Source organism: Strongylocentrotus purpuratus, unplaced genomic scaffold (genome assembly GCF_000002235.5).
Source record: "Strongylocentrotus purpuratus isolate Spur 01 unplaced genomic scaffold, Spur_5.0 spur5_scaffold_5, whole genome shotgun sequence".
NCBI lineage: Eukaryota > Metazoa > Echinodermata > Echinoidea > Camarodonta > Strongylocentrotidae > Strongylocentrotus > Strongylocentrotus purpuratus.
This window is the reverse complement of record NW_022145611.1, coordinates 30,432,709-30,454,955: the sequence shown is the minus strand read 5'-3', so window position 1 is coordinate 30,454,955 and position 22,247 is coordinate 30,432,709. Positions and strand designations below refer to the sequence as shown.

Below are 22,247 nucleotides of genomic sequence, written 5' to 3'. Positions count from 1 at the left end.
AATACTAATGACTTGTACTGACCTACAGATACAGCATCACACACAGGTTATCACAAAGTGATTTCTTTCAACAAGTTTAAGGAATGCAATTATTATTTTCTGAAGCTCAAAGCAAAGAAATCTATAGAATGTCAACATGTATAACAATGTACGGTAATATTCTGTTCCTGAGACCATCTTACAGACAATAACACTCAAGATAATCACGAGTTCTGGAAACGAAGCTGCATTGCCAGGAAAAAATATCCAGAAGTCACTCCTGAAGTTTTCATCTGAACTTTGTTTGGATCAACAAAATTTAAAGAAAATTTTGAAAATTGGATGAAAAATTGCAAAACATAGCTGACAAAATTAATATTGTACCCCCCCCCCCCCCCAAAAAAAATACTTAGAGTAGTAATTTCCCTTCTTCTGTGACCGTATTGACCATCAAGTGATTGCCTACCGGAGTTAATCAATGTAACTTCTTAATATCAAAGTCATATATGGGCCATATGATTTCGATGATCTACCACCAAACACCAAATTATGTTTTCACATTTTGCATATTAGTTTTATCAAGTGCTTAAAGGTAATACAAAGTTTTGGGAAATTTTGAAAATTGGGTGGATAGTGAATCTTTACAATTTTGATATATTTGGATGCCCCTGTGGATGCATTATAAGCACTAAAAAAATTAGCCCCTAAAACACTTCTGTTTTCGAGAAAAATTGAATATAAAAATTTACCAGTGCTCCCGGTAAATTTCGATAAATTTCAAATAGCGCCTATGGCCGTACAATGGTAGCTGCGACCATGAAAATCTCAGAATATGTAGTTGGGATATATATTTTCCAAACAGGAATAGCTAATCGGTCAATTTTAGTCAAGAAACATAGTTTCATAGCTAATTTCATATCTTGACCTTGAGAGGGAGCTATACAACATTAAGAGTTTATTATTTATAATTTCATAACTTTAGACTCGATTTCAACCGCGACAACGATCAATGTATATTGTAGGAACACATATGCTTCCAATATGTTAATTTGAACCAAATTCATGACCCCATACCAAAACTTTGTAATACCTTTAATCAAATTCATCAAATTTTAAACACATATTGTAATGGAGTCTCCACTGGAGTTTTTGTTTTTAATTGTTGTTATCATTCATTACCAGAACTCAAGATTACCTTAAACATCTTCAACAACACAAAACATCTCCCTTTCAAGCATAACTGATGCTTGTGTCCACTTCTAGATCCACACTGATGGGTCCGTTGCCAGGGTCACCACCTTGATCCCGCCTCCTGGCCGAGTAGCTGGCCTGAAGCATCGATGGTAGGGTGCGGACAGGATTGACAAAGTTATCGTTGTTTGCCACCTGGGAGAGAACGTCCAAGTCTTCAAGCTGGCAGGCATCAGTCACCCGGAATTCACCGTCCAGGTCGGAATCTTCCTTGAACCATCGGAATGATCTCCTGAGAAAGTGAGAGATATTACTCAAATAAATATCCAATTCACATGATTGTCAGAAAAACTTGATGTTTATCAGCCCACATTCTCAACAAAATCTCAGTATTTAAAGACTACTATCAAAATATGCATCCATTCAGCTGCAATAGATTTGAATAACTGACAGTTTCATATTCCCAATATTCCACTCTTTAAACTTTCAAATATGCATGCAGGAACTTTCAAAACAGACTACCCGGTACTCTTTCTTTTTTTGTTTATTTAAATATTTATCTTTGCATTTTAAATGATATGCTAGACCATACATAATATAAACTCATTTTTGTAATGGATTAATAAGATTAAAATGTCAAAATATGACCGCTGTTGAAAACATTCACCTTCAATGACCCCTTTTCTACAAAAGCTCTTTGATATACCTCCATTTTAGATACTTATATTCACGTTTTGATTAATCAGTAATTATGTCATACCTGGTACATGTACAAAGAAAAAGAAATCACATAAAATGGAGCTTTAACAAAGATTCCAAATTGACTTACATCATGAAATTGTTGCCATTTCTTCTTTTAAAGTAGGTGAAAATTGCAAGAGCAAAGATGACAATTATGATCGCTGACAATGTGACTCCAACAATCACAGCTGGGGCTGGTCAAATGAGGAAATGAAGAGGAAGAGATTGCATTACGACAGGAAATTTGATTAAATATTGAGATAAGACATGGAAACAGTCAACAGTTACATGCAGATTTGAACATATCTGCATAGTATATCAAAGAAAAAGAATCATGTATTTAGTGTTCTTCAGTTATAATCTTAAAATGGGCTTTCCATGATTCAAATACATGTACATTAACATGCTATTAAATAATTTGATGTCATTTGTGTCAATTGATTTAAAAAAATTATTGGTACTTATGTATATAAACAAATGTAACCAAAAAAGTATGTTTGTAAGATTACAACAAATATCTTTTTAAAGAAATCCTTTTATCAAATTCTTTCATAAATTGATATAATTCTAATAACACTTTGAACTGATTTGGGTTGCTTCATTTTAGAATGTTTAATAGTGACGTTGAACTACCACAAAACTGTTATAAGAAACGTCAGTTTGTAGGATTACAGAAACACTTGATAGCTAGGCATACCCGGGTGTTGAAGAATAGCCAAGTTATCGCCTTTAGCTGTGCAGTCCACGATACAATCCCTATCAATACTGTAGCTCACACCATAGATCTCCAAGCTTTCAGTCTTCTTCACAAATCTGGTATAAGCCTCAATGAGATCTGATGCCTGGCCAGTATTCAAAGCTGACAGATTGGCTTGGTATATGACACTTCCATTCAGAAATTTCTCGTCTGGATTGAATCAAAGTACAAAACATGCATCTGAGTACAATATGACAATCTGGCATTAGTTGTGAAGCCTAATGGTTCTACTTTATTGGTAGCTGTAAGAATATGTGTGAACTTATATTTTCATGAAAGTTTTCAGGGTTATATTTTTTCTAAATAGTAGAATATGCAAGATTCTCCACACAATTTTTTTTTCCTTTTGCTCATTTGCTTCAGATATTACCATCCGATGTATCTTAAATTTTTTAATTAAGGGCAATTTGTTATTTTATTCAAACATACATGGTTTCACTTTTAAACTATGTAACAAAACATTGTCTTAAATCATATATCAACTCCGCAACATCTCAATCCATGCATTATTTATTTATTATTTCCTTCCACAGAACTTGAGAATCCATTTCCTAAATCAATAGTTTCTGTTTTAATGAGTTATTTCCTCTTCCTGACAGAAAGTAGATACTCCTTTGTTGAAATCACTGTTATGAAACCAATATATATTAAAAAAAAAAATCATATTCCACTTAGTATCTTGCTATGCCATTTCAAGATTATCACAAAAGACCAACTTAACCTACCTTTCAAGTAATTGGAATTGAATCTGCACTTGCATTCTTCTTTCACACCATTGACCACCGCATCCCTCAATGAAGCCTTCCACTGTGGCCTACTCTGCCACTGATCAAAGACTGCATCTTCTAGTCGGAGCTGTATAGTCTGTCCATACCGGGGCTTGGGGCAAGCATTGTTTCTACCCGGGGTGGGGCTGGACAGCATGAAGGCATCATTGGTTCTTAACTCACAGCAGGAGCATCGCGAGATTGTTTCGTCTCCAGGGAGGTAGCTGAGAGGAGATACAGAATGTAGAATAATATGAAGTCTGACGTCAGGCACTTGGATAACCAAGCTAATATTTAAACTTGTTGAAAGTTTGCAATCAAAATATTTTCTTATTATCCATGTTTTATTTTAAACATTTTTCACAGTGTAGGTTGAAGAAGAAAAAAAATATGAATACAGTACAAAGCTAATGCCACAATAAACTGGATTGTTTGAACATCTGTATTTCTTTCTAGCCAATTTATTGTGTGTGTGTGTGTGTAAAAGAGACCTGAAGTTTCACATTGAGGGTAACCAATCCGACATCTATATCTCACCTTGATTCATCCTCTATCACTTTCCCATCTGATGTCAGCTCACTCAGTGCTTTGCTCACAGGCGTATTCTGTCCTCTGTAGACCAAAGTATCCACTATCCTGGCCATTGGAACCACAGACCCCACTCTGAAGTCCTGAGACTGACCCCTGCAGAGTGTTACAGCGCCCCCTAGTGCCTTCAAAACCCCATCAGGAACAGAAGGCAGTGTAACCTTTGGTAATGGTACCAGACTGCCTGTTCCAATCACCATGTAACCATTTTGATCAAATGTCTGTCCGGACAAGTCGACCACGTACGACACTTTGGCAGAATCATCATCCTCTACGGCAACCACCACTGCGTATCCGTCAAGCGCAGCATTCGCTGATCCCTTTAGTTCTATAAATTCTTTTCCACCAGTCACTGTATCGAACGGGTTAATCTCATTGATGACCACTGACTCAGGACTGGGAGTAACGGGAGAATGTTCTGAGCAGTGGTTTGGTTGCCTAGGTGATGGGTGTGACAATTTGTATGCAGATGAGAGCAGAGGTTGGCAGCACTCACAATGGCTTATGCTCTCAGCTCCCTGGTAGAAGCTGGCATTGACTGTAACTTGAGCTTGGTCTGAATGAGATAAACATTAAAGGCAGGTCTAGACATTAAAAAAATGTGCTAGCACATCTATAAGTTCTGAAGCAAGAATAACTACAGAGAAAGTAGAGCTTTGAAATGCAAGCCTGGATTGAAGTGGTTGATATATATCATAAGGTTCACACAAATGTATCTACATCAGCTTCTCAACTCCTCTATAGAAAGAAATCAGTTGTAATGATCATGTTTATCAATTGTATTCACCAATCAACAACAAAAATCACCAATACAAACAATAACAAAGAATTAAAATTTATTTACTCTGTATCAAAATTTCATAACACTTCTTTAAAATAGACTTTGAGTGTTAGCTTTATATTAAAAGAAATCTGAACATGATCATGTATTACCTGGTAGGAGTTGCCTCAGCAGTGTCATGCTCTGCCTATTCATGTCCCCATACACTACAGCATCAAGAAGCCCTTGTGATGTGGCAGGCATCCCTGCCTTGTAGTCATGGTGATCTCCTCTATAGAGGGCGATAGCATTGGCTCCATTCCGCAAGAAGCTCTGGCCCAGATCACCAACGAGAATGTCACCGTATGAAGAGAGTGGAGATGTGGCTATCAGAAAGTATCCAATCCTGTGGACAAAAACAAGTGATAAATCAAGAATGGCAAGTGGCCGAATACATAAAACAAGTAAGAGACCAACATTTGATTTTCAAGTACACGTACAAGGATAGAAAAAGCTTTTGTTTGTTCATGCATTAGGCTTATAATGTTTCAACATCTTTAGTAGATAGTAATCCGTGATACATAATCTTTAAAAAAGTTAACTCTGCCTATTGTATAAAAAATATGCAATCCTGCCTCAATTGTCCTTCAAGATAAGACAAATAAATGATGTCAAACCCAGTTCCAGAATATTATTACTGTAGAAGTCACAGATTAAGAAATTATAAATCCTATTTTATTGCTATTACATAGGTCAGTAAAAGATCCTACTACGAAGCACAAATATTACAACAAATAGGACCAATGATGAAGAAGAAATCACTACTTTCTCACTTATTTCCATTGTAAAAATAATGTTCACACCCAGTATAGATGCATTTTACAGCATTACTAAATTTAGCACTATAAGATAACAAAATGAAGATTCAATTGACATCACTGCTTAAATCTCTAGTGCTTTTCGTCTACACTTTTGTAATTGAGGAAAACATATTGTATACTCACTCATCAGTCCTCTGTCCTTGTAAGGGTATGGTCTTGTATGCCCTCCCTCCATTGATCCCTGTGAAGAGCACCAGCACCAGGGAATCCAGGGGTGTTGACCCTCGACCTCCATCGTAAAGTTCAATGAACTCTTGTGAACCACCATCATGGTTTTCGAGGTTAACTTCATTGATAACAACAACAGGTGTAGTGCAATTGTTGTTTTGCTCTGCATAAACAAAATGGAAAGTTAGAGAAACTTTTAGCTAGGTTTCTAATCGCATTTGCAAAGATATAAAGATTCCTTCCTCAAAATAGTAACTGTAAATATTGATTTTTTCAACAGTAAGTCTTGTACAAGAACTGAATGAATCAGTTTGTTTTTATGTTCCTCTTTGTTTACTTGCGCCTTATTTGAATTGAAAGATAAATATATAATTTAACTGAGTAAAGCTGCTTACATATGCCACAGTAAACCGAGGGGGGTATGTGTATGCTTATAAAATGAATGAAAAGTGGGGAATAGAAAAAATGTAGCTGTGTGCAACAGCGGTCTTGGGTGTGCATACCTACATGTATTATAATGTTATACCATTAACAAATGTGATGTCCAGTATGCTTTAGTATGCATAAATACCTGTTGCCGTTACTGTTCGATGTGTGAACAAGCCTTCATAATTACACTCTTCAACAGTATAAGAGTATGAAAAATTACAAATGAAATCTTGATATTAACATCTTTCACCTGTGTTAACACTAAGTCTAAAGTGATTGAATAAATTGAAAGCGCAGGTTAACGGAAAATGAACTTGTCTTTTACAGGTTAACCTGGAATACAAGTTAGAAAAGCATCATTCTGAACACAGACCTGGGGAAGGCATTGTTGAGATGAACGCAGACATGGAGACAGGCCGGTTTGAGAGGCACCTAGAAGCAGAACTCCCTGGCCCGGCCATCATGACCTGTAGCTGACCTGGAGCCAGTGAGGTCATGAGGGAGTTATCCGCTACCAGGGACGACCCGTAGACCACCGCATCCTGGATGTTCTCCAAGGAGAGGTTGGATCCTCGAGGAATGTCTTCAGGGGATGCTCTGTACAGAACGATGGCATCTGACCCTTCCTGCATGATGTCATCAGGGATGGTGATATCAGGGCGAGGGGTCATACCGGTTGTACCAATCAGTAGGAAGCCATCTGCATTTGTGCTATTAATATGAATAGGTACAAAGAAAATGTTGTAACAGTTATCATGACCATACTAAAACAAACATAAAATAAAAATTTAAAGAATAAAAACAAACGTAGAAAATATTATTGTTCATATTAAATGCTTTATATATTGTTCTCAGCTTTGTCCATAGTCTACATACTCACTAGTTCTGAATTTCTAAGATTTTCACAATTGGGTGACTTATAAAAAGAATCTTTACCTTTATGGAATCAACAATTTTTACAGAAGAAAATGAAATGAGAACAACAAATTACTTAGTACTACCTATATTATTTGAAATATCATTGAAAACTATCTTCTGTACCTAGACATTATCTTCCGATGCAAATTGAATTCACAAAAAGAAACATTCATATAATGTTGCATAACTGATGTTAATTAAATTCCAGGCATAAACTGTTTTTAATGATTCACAGCAAACCACATCTCTTAATTTTCTGGATAAATACACCTTATGTTCGTATACAACATTGAGCATAGTTGTATTCATACATGGTGACAAACTGATTTATCATTCACACTAAAACTTAATCAGCTGTTATGCTTCATTTAAAACTAAACACATGTATAACTTGCAGGAATTATATAAGCTTTTATTTTCATCTTAATCTCTGTTCAATCCTCCAAACTGGCACTCATATAATTATACATTTTGGACATTACACACAGGCCTCTTCTTGCCAATCAACTAAGTATCCAACATGCAATTTGTTTCACTCACAATCTATTTGATAGATCAAGTTCATAATATGATCTATCATGATCACTGCCATCGAAGAAGACGAGTAAGAACCCGTTGAGTAATGTGAAGCCCACTCCATGATCATAGAGTTCAATGTACTTCCCATGATCCGCTGTATCTTCAGATGCATATATTTCATTGATAATGAGAGCTGAGGAAAAGAGAGGGTGAAACAAGTGAGTGGATCTTAATATTCAATCAGATGCACATTCTTAACACCCATGTAATCATTAATCACTCCACTTTGAAATAATTTGAAATAGTTAGCTATATATGTAATAAATCTTTTTGCATTTAGAGCATAAGTACACCAATAGAATACATTACGGTCATACCATTTTTTAAAATTTAAAGTCAGCAAGTCTGTTTTCCAACCTTTTAAAGTCTGCTGAACTAATTTCCCTATTATTGCAACAAGCAAATCTTCTCCATGATTCTTTTGACATTGTCAAAATACAAAAATATTTAATTTTCCTTTGCTTGTATTTTATTCATTTTACATATTTTACCAGCTGAGTTTTATGAGAAAATAATATTCTAATGTACTTACATCATACAAGTAGAATCATATAATCATTAAACATGAATTGATTTGTTTATTTTTATGTCAAAACTTCATATGGATACCCAAATAAAGTATTGAAGATGTAAGAAAAATTGTTACTTTGGATAAAACTGAATCAGCATGAACAGTATCAGCTTTTACTCTTACGTGACACCCTTTTATAATAATCCCTTTACATTTAGAATGACAACAACAATAGCATGGAAACCCATCAAACTTTAAGAGAAATTGCATCATATGTTCATCTATGAGAAGGGATATATGTTGTCAAATAGTACATACTGCTATCAAAGTCTACAAAAGCACTGCAGTTGTTGGCTCTTCCCATAGTTGGGACAGTCAGAGCATAAACTGTCGGGTCACATTTCTGAGAACCATGGCAACGGCTCAAACTTTCATCATTCTGCAAGTGAGTTCTGTCTTCTTTGATCGTGAAGTACCCTGGAATAAAACCAAAAGCATAAAAGATGAAACAAGGTATGTGTTTTGGTAATGTATAGGGATAGTAAATATACTTATATCTTTAACTGTGTTAACTAATCATAAACATTTTCTTCTTTTATTGCTTCTTGAGATAAAGAAGTAAATAGCCTGACATACCAACAAATCTATTGTTTGTATTGTAATATAAAGGTCTTTGTTTCCAATGCAGTTTTCAACTCCCTTGCTTCAGTTTTATTTTGTTCTACATTTCATACATTCCACTTCTCTTATTTTTCACTTTCACCATTTAACCATTACCCTCCTTTACCACTCCCCGTATCTTTCAAGAACCTTATCCCTCGAATCAAGTATCTTACATTTCCCATATTCTAATAATAGTAATATTTCTTCAATATTTATTATCAACAAAATAATAAAAACATATGGTTCTAATATTAATAGTTCGTCTCTATCTGTTTGAATATGCACTTCTCATCTTTAAAAATACCTTGCAACTGTTTTATCTATAGAATCAAATTCATCCAAAATATATTAAGGTATCCCTTTTCACTAAACAAACCTGTATATCCTATTGTGTAATATGCTACATAGCTTGTGATAAACTCTCAGTTTAAAAAAAAGAAAGAAAGAAAATCAATCAAACATTAGTAACAAAACACATAAGCTTGAGAAAAGAAAGGATAAACAAATTTCATACCTGGCACCAAAACATCGACAAGCCTCCTGCCTTTCTTGTTATTGGTGGCATACACAACAGCATCAATCAGACTAGCTCCTGTCACACTGGTACCAAATGGAAACGCACCAACATGGCCTCGGTAGAGGGCTATGGCATCTGGTCCATTCTGTAGAAAGCCTCTAGTAGCAGTGTGAACGAGCAAGTCAGCATCTAACCAAGTATGAGAGGACAGAAAGACAACAAAAAATATGAAAATAACAATATTGTGATGAAAAGGTGAAAGCGGAATATAAGGACCAATAGAAAGGAAAGTAGGAAGACAACCTCTGAGGCAAAATGAACTGAAGAAAGATGCCTTTACATAGAAAAAAAGAATGTGGATGTTTTGAAACTAAAGGTAATTGTGTGCACAAAGTACAATGTAAATTTGAGAAAGAGCGTCATATCAAATACTTTACCTAGCAGGCGTATTAAAATCTCAAAAGTCATTCTGGTTTCTGTCTGATTCATAAAAATATCAAGAGATAAATAAACTGTTTGGATTATCAAATACGCTATCAAGATATTACTTACTGCTTTCAATCTGATTTAAAAATCTAAAATAAAATTAAGAAAAGAAACCACTCATCATTTTGTAAATTTTAATTTTTTGAAAAAACCAATTGCTTTTCCCTCCAATTTGGGTAGATGCAAACTAAAATAATGTTTCACCGCTTAAATAATCATTTTACATGAAATGGCTTGGGTTTCAAATACTTTGCATATTGAGGTACCGGTACTAGTAATATAAAGTTATCTATAATTAAAAGTGAATAAGGAGTGAAACTTCTACAAAAAGATACATCAACAAACACAAACCCACTTTTGCCCATGAGATGTGAGCCAATCACAAAGAACCCATCAGAGTTAGTCTGATATCCATCCAGTCCCAGCGCCAAGTATGACCTGCCCCCATTATTGACTCCATTATACAGCACCAGGGTGGTGTAATTCAGCGAGACGTTGCCCTGACCTCCATCATAGAGTTCAATGAACTCCATGCCATCCATTCCAGGGAGGTCGACGTTGATCTCGTTGATGATGATGTCAGTGATGAAGGTAGGACAGAGATTGAGGCCATCGGGGGAGGGGTCACACATGAGGAACGGGGACATCATGAGGCGGTCAAGTGAGAAACAGCGACTGAGAGAGGAGGAGGCTTGCATCATGTCAGATGGTAGCTTTATCAGGAAAACAAGATAATGAAAGTCAAAATTAGTTTTTTTCTTTCTAAAAGCCCTACAGTGTTTTTGAGATACTATAGACATTACTTTCAAAGAACTAATTTTAATAATGCAGGAAATATGTAAGTACCATTCTGTACATGGTAGGTGTTGAAATGTAAATAATTTCAATTCATGTTTAAGTAAATGGAGTAACACATTGAAAAAGAAATTTGAGAAGAAGAACTCATGCAAAAATCTCCAAGCATTTAAAGTTGCTGGTAAATAAAGGATAAAATGAAATATACACCTTAAATCACCGAAATTGCCTTGATGACTCAATCAGCCTGTCTAACAATATAAAATGACTAGTACTACTTACAGGTAATGAGTTTGGTGTGAGGGTTTGACTAAGTCCTGTAGATGATCCATTGGTCCAGTCACTGTATACAATGGCATCCATTAATCCAGCTGTCACTGGTCGGGATCCAATTCCTAAACTCACACTCTCTGGAAGTCTGTAGAGAGCAATGGCACCATAGTCTGTCTTTAGGAATCCTGCATGATAAGATGGAAATATAAAAAGGAAAATGTAAGTGTAAATAAGTGAATCGTAAAACAATGGCATGTTTAATTCATTATTGTAAAATATTCTACCTTATAATCGAAACTGTTAAAGTCAACACATACACATCTAACACAATAACCATACATATAACCCTATACTTTCGCAAATAAAGGGCAATTTTGAAATGTTACAGTATATTCTTCCAAACATATCTTTTGTGGGATAATCTAGAGTTGCTTCAAGTTATGACATGGAATCACCAGGCTTTACCACAACTCTTTTATTCATTTTATATATCTTTTAAAGATATATGTCCCCGTTGAGAACTTCAAGCAAATAGATGCATACAATTAGAGCACCTCTTTATTAGAATCCGATGACTCTTACAATGTTTGAGGGGGTCGTGTGGGGGTACGACACATTCTGTATTAAAAACTTACCACTATTGAGTAGGTAGTGAGGGGTTGGAGACACCCCGCCCTCACCCATCACTATGTAACCGGCTTGGTTGGTCTGGTATCCCGTAAGAGGGATGCTGACATAAGACAAATCATCCTCACCATAAAGCACTACCACAAAGTCATCTGAAGATATGAGAGGAGAATTACATAAATATATAGTATAAATTAAATACAATCACCCCTAAAACATTTAGTAATAAAAGGAATTTAGGGTAACCCATCAAGCCAAAGTAGTTCTTGTGTGAAAATTCATAAGAAGATGACATGATCAAATATGGAAGAAGTAATAATCAAAGACTCATCTAATCAAATATTGATTTCTTGTGTTATGTTTTACAAGATGTAATAGAATGCTTTTATAATATTGTTTTTATTATTCATGTCACAACTCTGTATCATATTATATCATTTTAAATTGTTTTGAGTACCAAATAAAATATCATTTGAATTTTTTTAAAATTTTAATACTCATCTTTTTTCCAAATTACATACCCGGTAAGCACATAGCTGTTATGAGAGAACACACACTTACCAAGAACTGTGAAGCCATTTCCTAAATCCCAGATTTCAATGAACTGTTGGCCTTCCACCAGACTCGCTTCATTGATCACTAAAACAGTATCCTCCTGAGCAGGACACTTATTGACAGCCTTAGGTGAGACGTTTGCTTTCTGATAAACAACCGTTCCATTAGAGTGCCTGCATCGACTGATAGACATATCCATATCCTCTGTCGCGTTATCGAAGGCATAGTCCACTTTCTGGATCAGGTATTGTTCATTAGGGATGGTCCCTTTCATGTATATGTAGCGCTTGCCCTGGTAGATGGCTACGGCATCTGGTCCATCAAGCACCCAGCCTACTGGCTGACGGAAGCGGGGGACGTCCGGGCGAGGGACCGACAGGCTTCTGTAGCCAATCAGCAAGAGGCCGTTGGCATCCGTCTGGTAGCCGTTCAGAGTGAGGGAGCCGTGCACAGTCCCATTCTCTCCATCAATGCTTACCTGAAGCAATAGGTGGGGGATTAAGAACAGTAGAAATGTATAGAGATATCAACTGTTTTGAGAGGAATTGAAACAAAAATCTACCAAGAATTTTTACCTTATCCTTTTATTGAGTAAAGATTGGTTAAAACATCACAGAAAATCTGAGAAACTGTATGTTTGTCTTCGCTTGAAATATGACTGAAAGTTTTAATCATTTGGGAATCGCAGACAAAAAGCACTGTATGGTGTCCGCGCTCGCTCAAAGAAAATTTTAATACGTAAACCAATGGGAATTTGAGTACAATTGATTTACGTGGCCGTTACCCGGGGCAACGGATATCACTCATGATCTATTGACTATGTGTTCGTCTCTTTGCAAGAATATCCAAAATCATGACTGCAATTTCGACCAATCAGATGGCTAGATTTCTAAAGAGAGGTATATAATATGATATATCAATTAAAGAATCGTTGAAGAATTTATTATACAAATGCCATTTAAGTTGCTACAACTCTGGACCAATATCAGTTACTTTACATAATTGATAAGGTTTGTCTACTGAAGTTAAAGGTAATATTGTCTTATAAATGGTAAAAATAATAAGATTCTCCTTACCAAAGTTATATTATTGATGGGGAAATATGGTACGCCAAGGCTGGAAAGCTCTACATACTCTCCCAACTCAATAATGGGACTGTCTGTATTGATCTCATTAATCACTATCGGTATCTTGGGGCAGGAGTTGTCCATTGCCGGTGTGGGGGAGGAGGTCGCAAAGGCTAGTTGTACTTTGGGTTTGGGTGAATAACAGCGCTGTATAGAATTGACACCTGTATAGAAAAATATAATGAAATGGAGCAAAAAGGACATAAAAAGGAGATTGTGAATAAAATACAGATAAATATGAAATTTTTCAAAATTTAACAGTATTTAACAGGAAAAGTAGTGACAAAGCAAATATGAACAGAATATTGTTGATAAGAAATACTAATGAAGTATTGAAACATGATAAATTATTTTTGTTATCATTGCAATACCGGTTTTGGAAAATATAATTATAAAACAAAAATAAACAAAATGTATACTCAGTGTCGACTTACCAGCCAAGACTTGACTGTTGATTATTATAAGAGGTTGTGAGATATCTAAAGACCCCAATAATGTGAAATCATCTGTGCCATTGGTTCCAAATGTTACAGCATCAAGAACCCTGTCTAATGTAACTGACACAAGCTGTACATGACCTGCATCACTCTGAAGAAGAAAACAATATTATAAAATAAATACATCTGTAATAGAAACTACTATCATAAAACTTACACAGATAAAAGCTTGTCCACAAGAATAATTTATCTGCACCTCCTTTTTACAACTTACATTTGTCAATCATTATTGTACACCTTGGAATAACCAGCAATCCAAACTAATCCTCAAATTAATAGAAAGCATTTTCACAATTCTGTCTTGTTTAAATACAATACAAAACATTGCTTAAAATCTCTTAGAATCCTTAACAAATTTATCTAAAAATACTACCAACAGGAGGCAATAAAAGTTTCCAGTTTAGTCAAGCAGTTACTGTAAAAGGGTTGACTGAAGTATAAAGTGCCTAATAAATGTTGTGTATTATTATTATTATAAATGACAATGACACCTTTAAAATGCTTACTCCCTACAGCTCATTCACCCTCTCAGCCACTATGAAAGAGTCTTACCTGAACCATAAGAGGTGATGTGTGATCAAAACTTTGCTCCTCCATGCTACTAGAAGTGGTTTGATTGACGATGATGATTGGTAGAACATCAGGAGATGGGGACTGAATGATGAAGTATCCAGCGGGATTGGTTTGGTGGTTATCCAGGTTGAATCGCAGATAATAGCTACTTGTAAAATAGGGAAAACGAAAATAAGAAGGTTCCTTTTAATAGTGGTAATATTGTTTTAAACTTCCATCTTTTGAAAAAGAAAAACAACATAGACATTATATTCTACTTATTCTATATACCTCATACATATTGTTATTTGTATACAATTGTTGTTCTATTCAAATAATATCAATACTGATTGTTTATTTCAACCATATGCTTGAAAAGAATAGTGGATACTTGAAGATGAATTGAAGATGAATTTATTATCAAGATTTAGCAATGAATTCCTCTTAAAACAAATAATCCAGTTTCCAACTTTTGCTTTGTCCGTCTGTTCACAATCTGAAACATCATCAATACTTCCAAACATCATCTCACCTTTCACCATTGGAGTTGACAGTGTACCAATCAACCAGGACATTGGACAGAGCTACTCCACCAAGTCCACCATCGTAGATCTCTATGAAGCCACCACCGGTAGCGCCGCTGTCAAACTTGACCTCACTGATCCTCAGCTGTTTGTGGTACATCCTGACGGTCTCTGTGAACGTCCTATTGTCTTGGAAGCAGTCGATGTTAATAGAGCCAGGACTCACTGGAGCGAGACCAAAGGAGGAATGGTTCCGCTGAAGGCAGCAGTAGCATCTGCTGATGGACTGGTCCACGGATGAGGGTGTGGTCGAGGGCAGCTCATTGAGATGATGCTGATTGGGCATCAAGAGGTGAAGCAGATTCAGGTCTGGCCTGTCATCTAATGAAGATGAGAACTTATCAGTTAGTATGTGTTCATGAGAACATATGCTAGGGTGCCAGGGAGACTACTTTGACGTTGAGAATGAATTAAAGCATATATTTAGATCGAGGATACATCCATGACCATCTCTATAACAGCCCAACTGAGCTCCTCAGTATAAATGTGTATGTGCCATATCTACCATGTCAGTACTGTCCCCAACAAGAAAAGTGAAAGGGGAAGGAAGTAAGGCAATGAACTCATGAGATAAAGAAAGAAAGAAAGATGAGGGGATAGACATACCAATGGACAGAGAGAGACAGGGGGGATTGAGAATGAACATTAAGTTATTGAACATTGTATTTATTTAAAAAATACCTCACCTGTTCCATACACAACAGCATCTACCAGATTGAGGTCAGAGGCCTGCCTGCCTCTGTAGAACTTGACAGGGCCAACATGGATTGCAACAGCATCGGGTCCAGCCTCCAAGAAAGATCCGTCTATTGTATCTGCAACGTAGTCTACATTGGTTCCAGTACTTGGTCCTATTACCAGAAACCCTGCCTCATCTGTGGAGTATCCAGTCAAATCCATGACCCTGACGGCACTGTTGTCAATGCCATCATAAAGCGCTAGCACCAGACCATCCAAAGCCTGTGAGCCTAGACCACCATCATAAATCTCTATAAATTGGTTAGTCCCATTTGCAAGGACATTGATTTCATTGATTACAATAGGAGGGGGTGTGCAAAGATTGATCGCCTTTGGAGTCACATCACCTAAAGAAAAGCTCTTCTGCATGAAGCGATCCCATCCTTTACACCGACTCCATGATAGGTTGGTGGTACCTAGTGAAAGTGGCTCCTGACCTGGTGTGAGGATATCTATCAGATCTTGATCCTGAGGCACTGTTACCTCACCAAACAAAACAACATCAAGGAGAGCATCCTTTGAAATAGGAGAACCAGCTATTAATATCCTGGATAGTTCAGCAAGGTGAATGGCAATGGCATTGCAACCTTCCATCGGAGGCAGGTTTGGAATCACAAAGTCTGGAGCAGGTTCCATATCTGCACTGCCAATCAAGAACAAGCCATTCTCATTAGTAAAGTGGCCATTCAGTACAAGAGGTTCTCTGAACACTGCAAGACTGCTTCCACTGTACACCACAATGAGTATGTTGCCCAATGCCACATTTCCAAGGCCACCATCAAAGAGTTCAATGAAGGGTTGAGACTGGACCACTCTGAATTCGTTGATCACAATGTAAGGAAGCGCTACGGGATTGATTGGAGGAAAGCTGGGAAGAACTTGAGGTGGCATTCTAGGCTCTAATCGTGAGCAATCATTGGCTGTTCCAGGTGTGAGATGAGCCAGACTGAACTGTGATGCATCAAGGCGATCGCTACCAGAACAACGACTGATCGACTCATCTTCAGACAGATGGGCAGAATCTTCATGGATAGTCACTTGTCCCGGTGTGAGAACATTCAATAATTCTTGATCATGTCTTCCTCTTTTATCATAGACAACTGCATCAACAAGTAATATGTTGGTGACATTGCTACCAGCTGATAAGTGACTGTTGTTTCCATAGTACAAAGCAACTGCAGCTACACCATTTTGCAATATGTTCACATCGAGAGCATGTCCTACCACTTTCTGAGGCCTTGGTACCACATTGTATGAACCAATCACAAAATATCCTAAAGGATTAATTGAGTCATTTGTTAGGGCAAGAACAGCATACATTCTATCAGTTGCACCGCTATACAACACCAGGGTATACTCATCCAGTGATACTGAAATATTAGCTTTATTGTGCAGTTCCACATATTCTGTAGTATCTTCTCCTTGATTAAGAGCATTTAATTCATTTATGATGATTGGTGAGGAAACCACTCTATTTTCACAGTCGTTCTTCAGTTTAGGAGTAACAGTAGCAAACCAGTAGTCACTGTCATTGCCATTTACACATCTATTAATTGATAAGTTCCTCCTAGGAAGATACAGTTGGTCTTGGATGACAACCTTTGACACATTCAGGTTCTCTAGCAATGCCGAATCACTAGATGATGCTGAAGTCGAAAACACAAGGGCATCTTCTAGAAACCTTGTCGTTGGCTCCATTCCTATTTGTACAGTTCCTATCTCTCCATCATACAATGCAACTGCTCCAATCTTACCATCTCCAAAGGTAGCATCTAACCACTCCAAATCAATATCCTGAACAAGTTCACTTGAACCAACAGTATAATAACCTTCTGCTGGTAATACAACTTCCGGAAGTCTTTTCACCGAGTTTGCCCATGATGAATTGAATATCACAAGAGAAAAGTTGGATATTGTGAAGTTGCTGTTGCCGTTATTGTAGAGTTCTACGTACATTTGAGTGTTGTTAGATCCATGGCTCAACCAAATCTCATTGATGACAATGTCACACTGACATACTGATACCAAAGTCAGTACAAGACTCCATAAGGCATACATGGAGTGCCGTGTTTGTGGATCCTGAATGTGTGTCAAAATCTTCATCTTGGAGTGTTGTCAGATAGCCTTCATCAAGCTGGAAAAACAAAAGGATATGAAGAGGATAAATTCTAACTCTAAGCATGCTCTTTAGAATTGAAGATAAGATAAATGATATTCAAGAGGCGAAAGAAGCCTGTAGCTTCAGTTTGATAGTTTCACATGTAAATATAGACAATATGTTACATTTTCAATCTGTAGTGTACACACCCCAAATGCAGTGATGCACACAGTGCAGTCTTGTATGTTTATGGCTGTACGTAAATTTGAAGAGGAAATTTCCCCAAATATTTATACATGCTTTCCATTCAACTCTTCATGAGAGAAATTTAGTTTTTTGAAAAGTCATTATTCGCTTTGATAATGCAAACAAATTTTGTAAGAATTTTTGGACAGGTACATTAAAATATTCACTGCAACACATGAGAGTAGCTAACTTTAGATTTTAAAAAGAAAAATAATTAAAAAAAATAATTAAAATAGCTATAACTTTCACAATCCATGATTATTTCACAAAATAAGGCTGCAAAAGCATTTAGCTTGAAAAATAAATCTGATTTACTCATATAATAATAATAATAATAATACAGAGTATTTGTACTGCGCCAACTCCACATGAATAATGTGTTCGAGGCGCATGAAGAAGAAAAGATATAAGTACACAAGAAAATACACACAAAAATGAACGACGACAATGTGAAAATAAAACTAAATCTACTGAAAAGCTGCTTTGAACAAATGAGTTTTAAGGGCATGTTTAAAGCAATCTACACTTGAAATATAACGAATATGTTGTGGCAATTGGTTCCATAGGTAAGGTCCAGCATGTGCAAATGACCGATCCCCCCATGATTTCTTAGTTTTCGGAACAACAAGCAATTGAGAATCGGAAGATCTTAAGCGTCTGGGAGGATTATAAGACATTAACAAATTAATATTGTACTCTGGGGCAGATCCATGTATACAGTGAAAAACAAGCAATAATAATTTAAATATAATACGGGATTCAACAGGTAACCAATGTAGTGAAGACAAAACAGGAGTAATGTGAGAAGTACGTCTGGTAAGGGTAACAATACGGGCTGCTGAATTTTGTAATTTTTGTAACCGTGAGAGTTGAGATTGTGGCAGCTGAAACAAAAGTGCATTAACAAAGTCAAGTCGAGACGATATGAGGGCATGAACTATTTTTTCTGTGGCCGAGCGGGTTAAATACTTGCGAATAATGCCTAAATTACGTAGTTGATACCTGACAGATTTACAAACAGCCGGGATCTGAACTGACATGGACATCGTAGAATCAAATAAAACTCCAAGATTTCTACATGATTTAGATGGAGTGATAACATCATCATCAACCCTAATAGAGGGAAGGCTCACCCTGTCTAATAAAGTTTTAGAACCCATAAACAACAGCTCTGATTTCTCTTGATTTAATTTCAAGGAATTAGAGCTCATCCATTTCTTGATATCATGAACACAAGCTTCAAGTTTTGTGATGGTATCAATGACATTGGTTTGGTTAGGTAGGAATGATGTATACAGTTGGATATCGTCTGCATAACAATGGTAATTAAAAGAGTGACATTGTAAAATCTGTTTTAGACCACTTAAGTAAATTGAGAAAAGTGTTGGGCCTCCAACAGATCCTTGCGGAACACCACTAACCAACGCAGCAGGATCAGACTTTGAATCATTAACACAAACAATTTGAGACCTTTCACATAAGTATGACTTAAACCATTTAAGAGCTTTTCCATCTACACCAAGTGATTTCAAAGTATCTAACATAATTATATGATTGACAGTATCAAATGCGGAAGATAGATCAAGTAGTAACAGAACAGTAATTCTCCCATCATCCATGTCCCTTAAGACATCATTTGATAGGTTGACGAGCAAAGTAATGGATGCAAGTATAAAATGAATATTCAAAGCCAAGAAAAATTACACGAAATACAGAATATATCTAAAGGAAAAGACAATAAAATAATAATGAGATAATCAAATAACTGTTTGCCAAATAGCATGCCTCATTAGGCCATCTGAATTCAGAAGATGTGTATCATAAAATGATTTATTATTGCATGGCTACTACTTCAAACATCTCTTCCCTCAAGCTCTGAGACACAACCAAATGACATCCTATCATCCAAACTCTTTTTCATCAATATATGATTGTGATATAAATTCTTACAAGATTACTCAAATGATTCTAATAAATTAATGCTATACAGTAAAGTATCACATATATAATTGGGAGACACCATACGATGCCCTTGCCTTTATAAAAACAAGGTGCATTGTATGTAGTAGGCCACAGTTACAACAATAACAGTCACTCTTTGTGAAAGGGCATGGACCCACATTTTTAATTGAATCACAGAGTACACATTTACACCTCCTTTGTATAAACCAATGGCAATCTACTGGACAAAATAAACTCTGTTCATAGTCATATTCCTTTCTGTATGAAACAAAGTATGTGATTATTTGGATTAATCAATGGATTGGATTTGAATTTGAAAAGTGATGATGATCCATCTTCAGATGGGGAGGGGGGAGGGGGGAGGGGAGGAGGGGGGGGGGAGGGGGGGAGACACATAATTAATCTTAAGTAAATATGAATGGGGGGGGGGTTGACACATCAATCTAAAATTATAAAGTAAATATGAATTGGGGGGGGGGGGCATACATTTAAAGGAAAACTTATACAGGAATCAACTGCATGACACTATATAGCCTAGTGCAGATAATCCCAGTATATACTCCTCAGGATGTACATGTATGCCTGTAGCGTCTTCAATGCAGGCCACTGTATGATTAATACTGATGTTGTTAATTGTCACTTCAACTTGTCCTTCAAGGTTTCATACTGCTGGAGCATAGACTTGATCACCAATAACAGCGGGAGTAGAAAATCAATACCTCATTATCCATCCATTCCAACTAACCCAGATCATCATCTACCGAGACTGAGACAGTCAGGAGGGCTTTCAGTTAACTTGATATAGATTTATGTCTATGATAGTGAGTTAAAACCTTTCTGCCTCTCGTGTCTCAGCAGACTCATCTTAAACCTGAGATCAGGCAGATACAATTTCTTCCATGAAAAAAACAAAAACAATTATTTATTGATACCGAGTTAGTGAGTAAAATTAACAATCCCTCAAAAGCAGGAGAACTCTTCATCAATAGTGATAGTTACATAGATCTACATGTAATTAAATTAATAATAATGAATATAATAACTAGGGAGTAAGGTATCTATCATCAACATCTAGAATCTCCTTTAACAAAAGAAAGGGAATGAGAGCAGATTTCCCTTCCCATACTCCAGGCCCAACAGGCAACAGGCTCCGGATAGCATATAAACTACATGTAGATCCACATATGATCTAGATTTAGAAGATGTTGATCGAACTACTCGTATCGGAGAAACGCCTCCTTGCCTTGCACACGGCTCGTATTTACATTCAGATTCACCTTTCTAAAGAAATCATGAACCTGTTTAACAACATGGTAGACCAACTTTATCATAATTTCTGTAAATATGGTGCATTGAAACTGTTATAAAACTCATGCAAATGCTGCTATCACAATACTTACACAGTTTGCCCCGTCAGGTCAGAGATGTATGTCAACGATGTTTCAAAGAGAACGACTCACAAGCATGACAAGCCAATCCAGAAATTAGGGTCAGGCACCGTGTAGTACGAGCGATGGCGATAAGGAGATGAATACTTGGAAAACGGTAGTCGTAGCAAAACAACACACAGGATCTAGGGAAACTTGAGAGAGTGCTAGCGCGAGATGGATGATTTACAGCTGTTCTCTCTATACGCTTTTGATTGGTGTATGTTGACAATAGATGCTCCGCCCATCGGCTTACCTATATACTATCAACCAGTCAGGAGCTGGTTGATTAGATTATATCGGTAAACAAAAACAAAATTATAAGAAAACAAAAATAAAAATGTAAGAAAGATGCGATGCGCGAAGACTTGGTTGTAGCCTATAAAATTCTCACTTGAATTTTTTATGGAATTTTTTCGCTCTCTCTCTAGGGGTCTTCGAGCTATGTGCTAGAATAGGCACGTGGTGGTGGTGGGGTGGTGATCTGGGTGAAGCTTTTCTTCACACACCTAATCGGAGATGAAGGTAGCCCATCCAATGTGTAAAAATTGCCAATTTGATAAGTGTAAGGATCGCATTGTACACATACAACCGCTATACTACACACACGCAATATATTCTTTGTGTATTGTATCCGCCAGGCATGATCAGTGCAACGATGGCTGGCTACCAATTAAAATAGGCATGGTGATCGGATATAATGAGAGTAGATGATGGAGGGGGGGGGGGGGGGGGGTAAAGCGCAGTACTTAGGGGCAAATCAAAGAATTATACTAAGACCTCACCTCATGTATGTTAGAAATTAAAAAGTTATTATCTTCTTTTGAATTG

The 22,247-nt window shown here is 36.6% G+C and overlaps 1 protein-coding gene across 1 annotated transcript; it reads right to left on the bottom strand.

Moving 5' to 3' along the window:
- Positions 1-1,124: 1,124 nt before the first annotated feature.
- Positions 1,125-21,562, bottom strand: LOC587541. Its single transcript, XM_787265.4, has 21 exons — positions 21,390-21,562; positions 15,632-17,817; positions 14,894-15,266; positions 14,362-14,527; positions 13,747-13,900; positions 13,262-13,476; positions 12,192-12,663; positions 11,639-11,782; positions 11,013-11,188; positions 10,291-10,648; positions 9,447-9,638; positions 8,588-8,746; positions 7,720-7,891; positions 6,635-6,972; positions 5,788-5,995; positions 4,957-5,189; positions 3,973-4,579; positions 3,394-3,659; positions 2,609-2,818; positions 2,000-2,105; positions 1,125-1,462 (listed from the first exon to the last, which is right to left on the bottom strand). The coding sequence occupies exons 2-21, from the start codon at positions 17,784-17,786 to the stop codon at positions 1,210-1,212; spliced, it is 6,957 nt and encodes a 2,318-aa protein (XP_792358.4). The 5' UTR covers positions 17,787-17,817; positions 21,390-21,562; the 3' UTR covers positions 1,125-1,209.
- Positions 21,563-22,247: the final 685 nt, after the last annotated feature.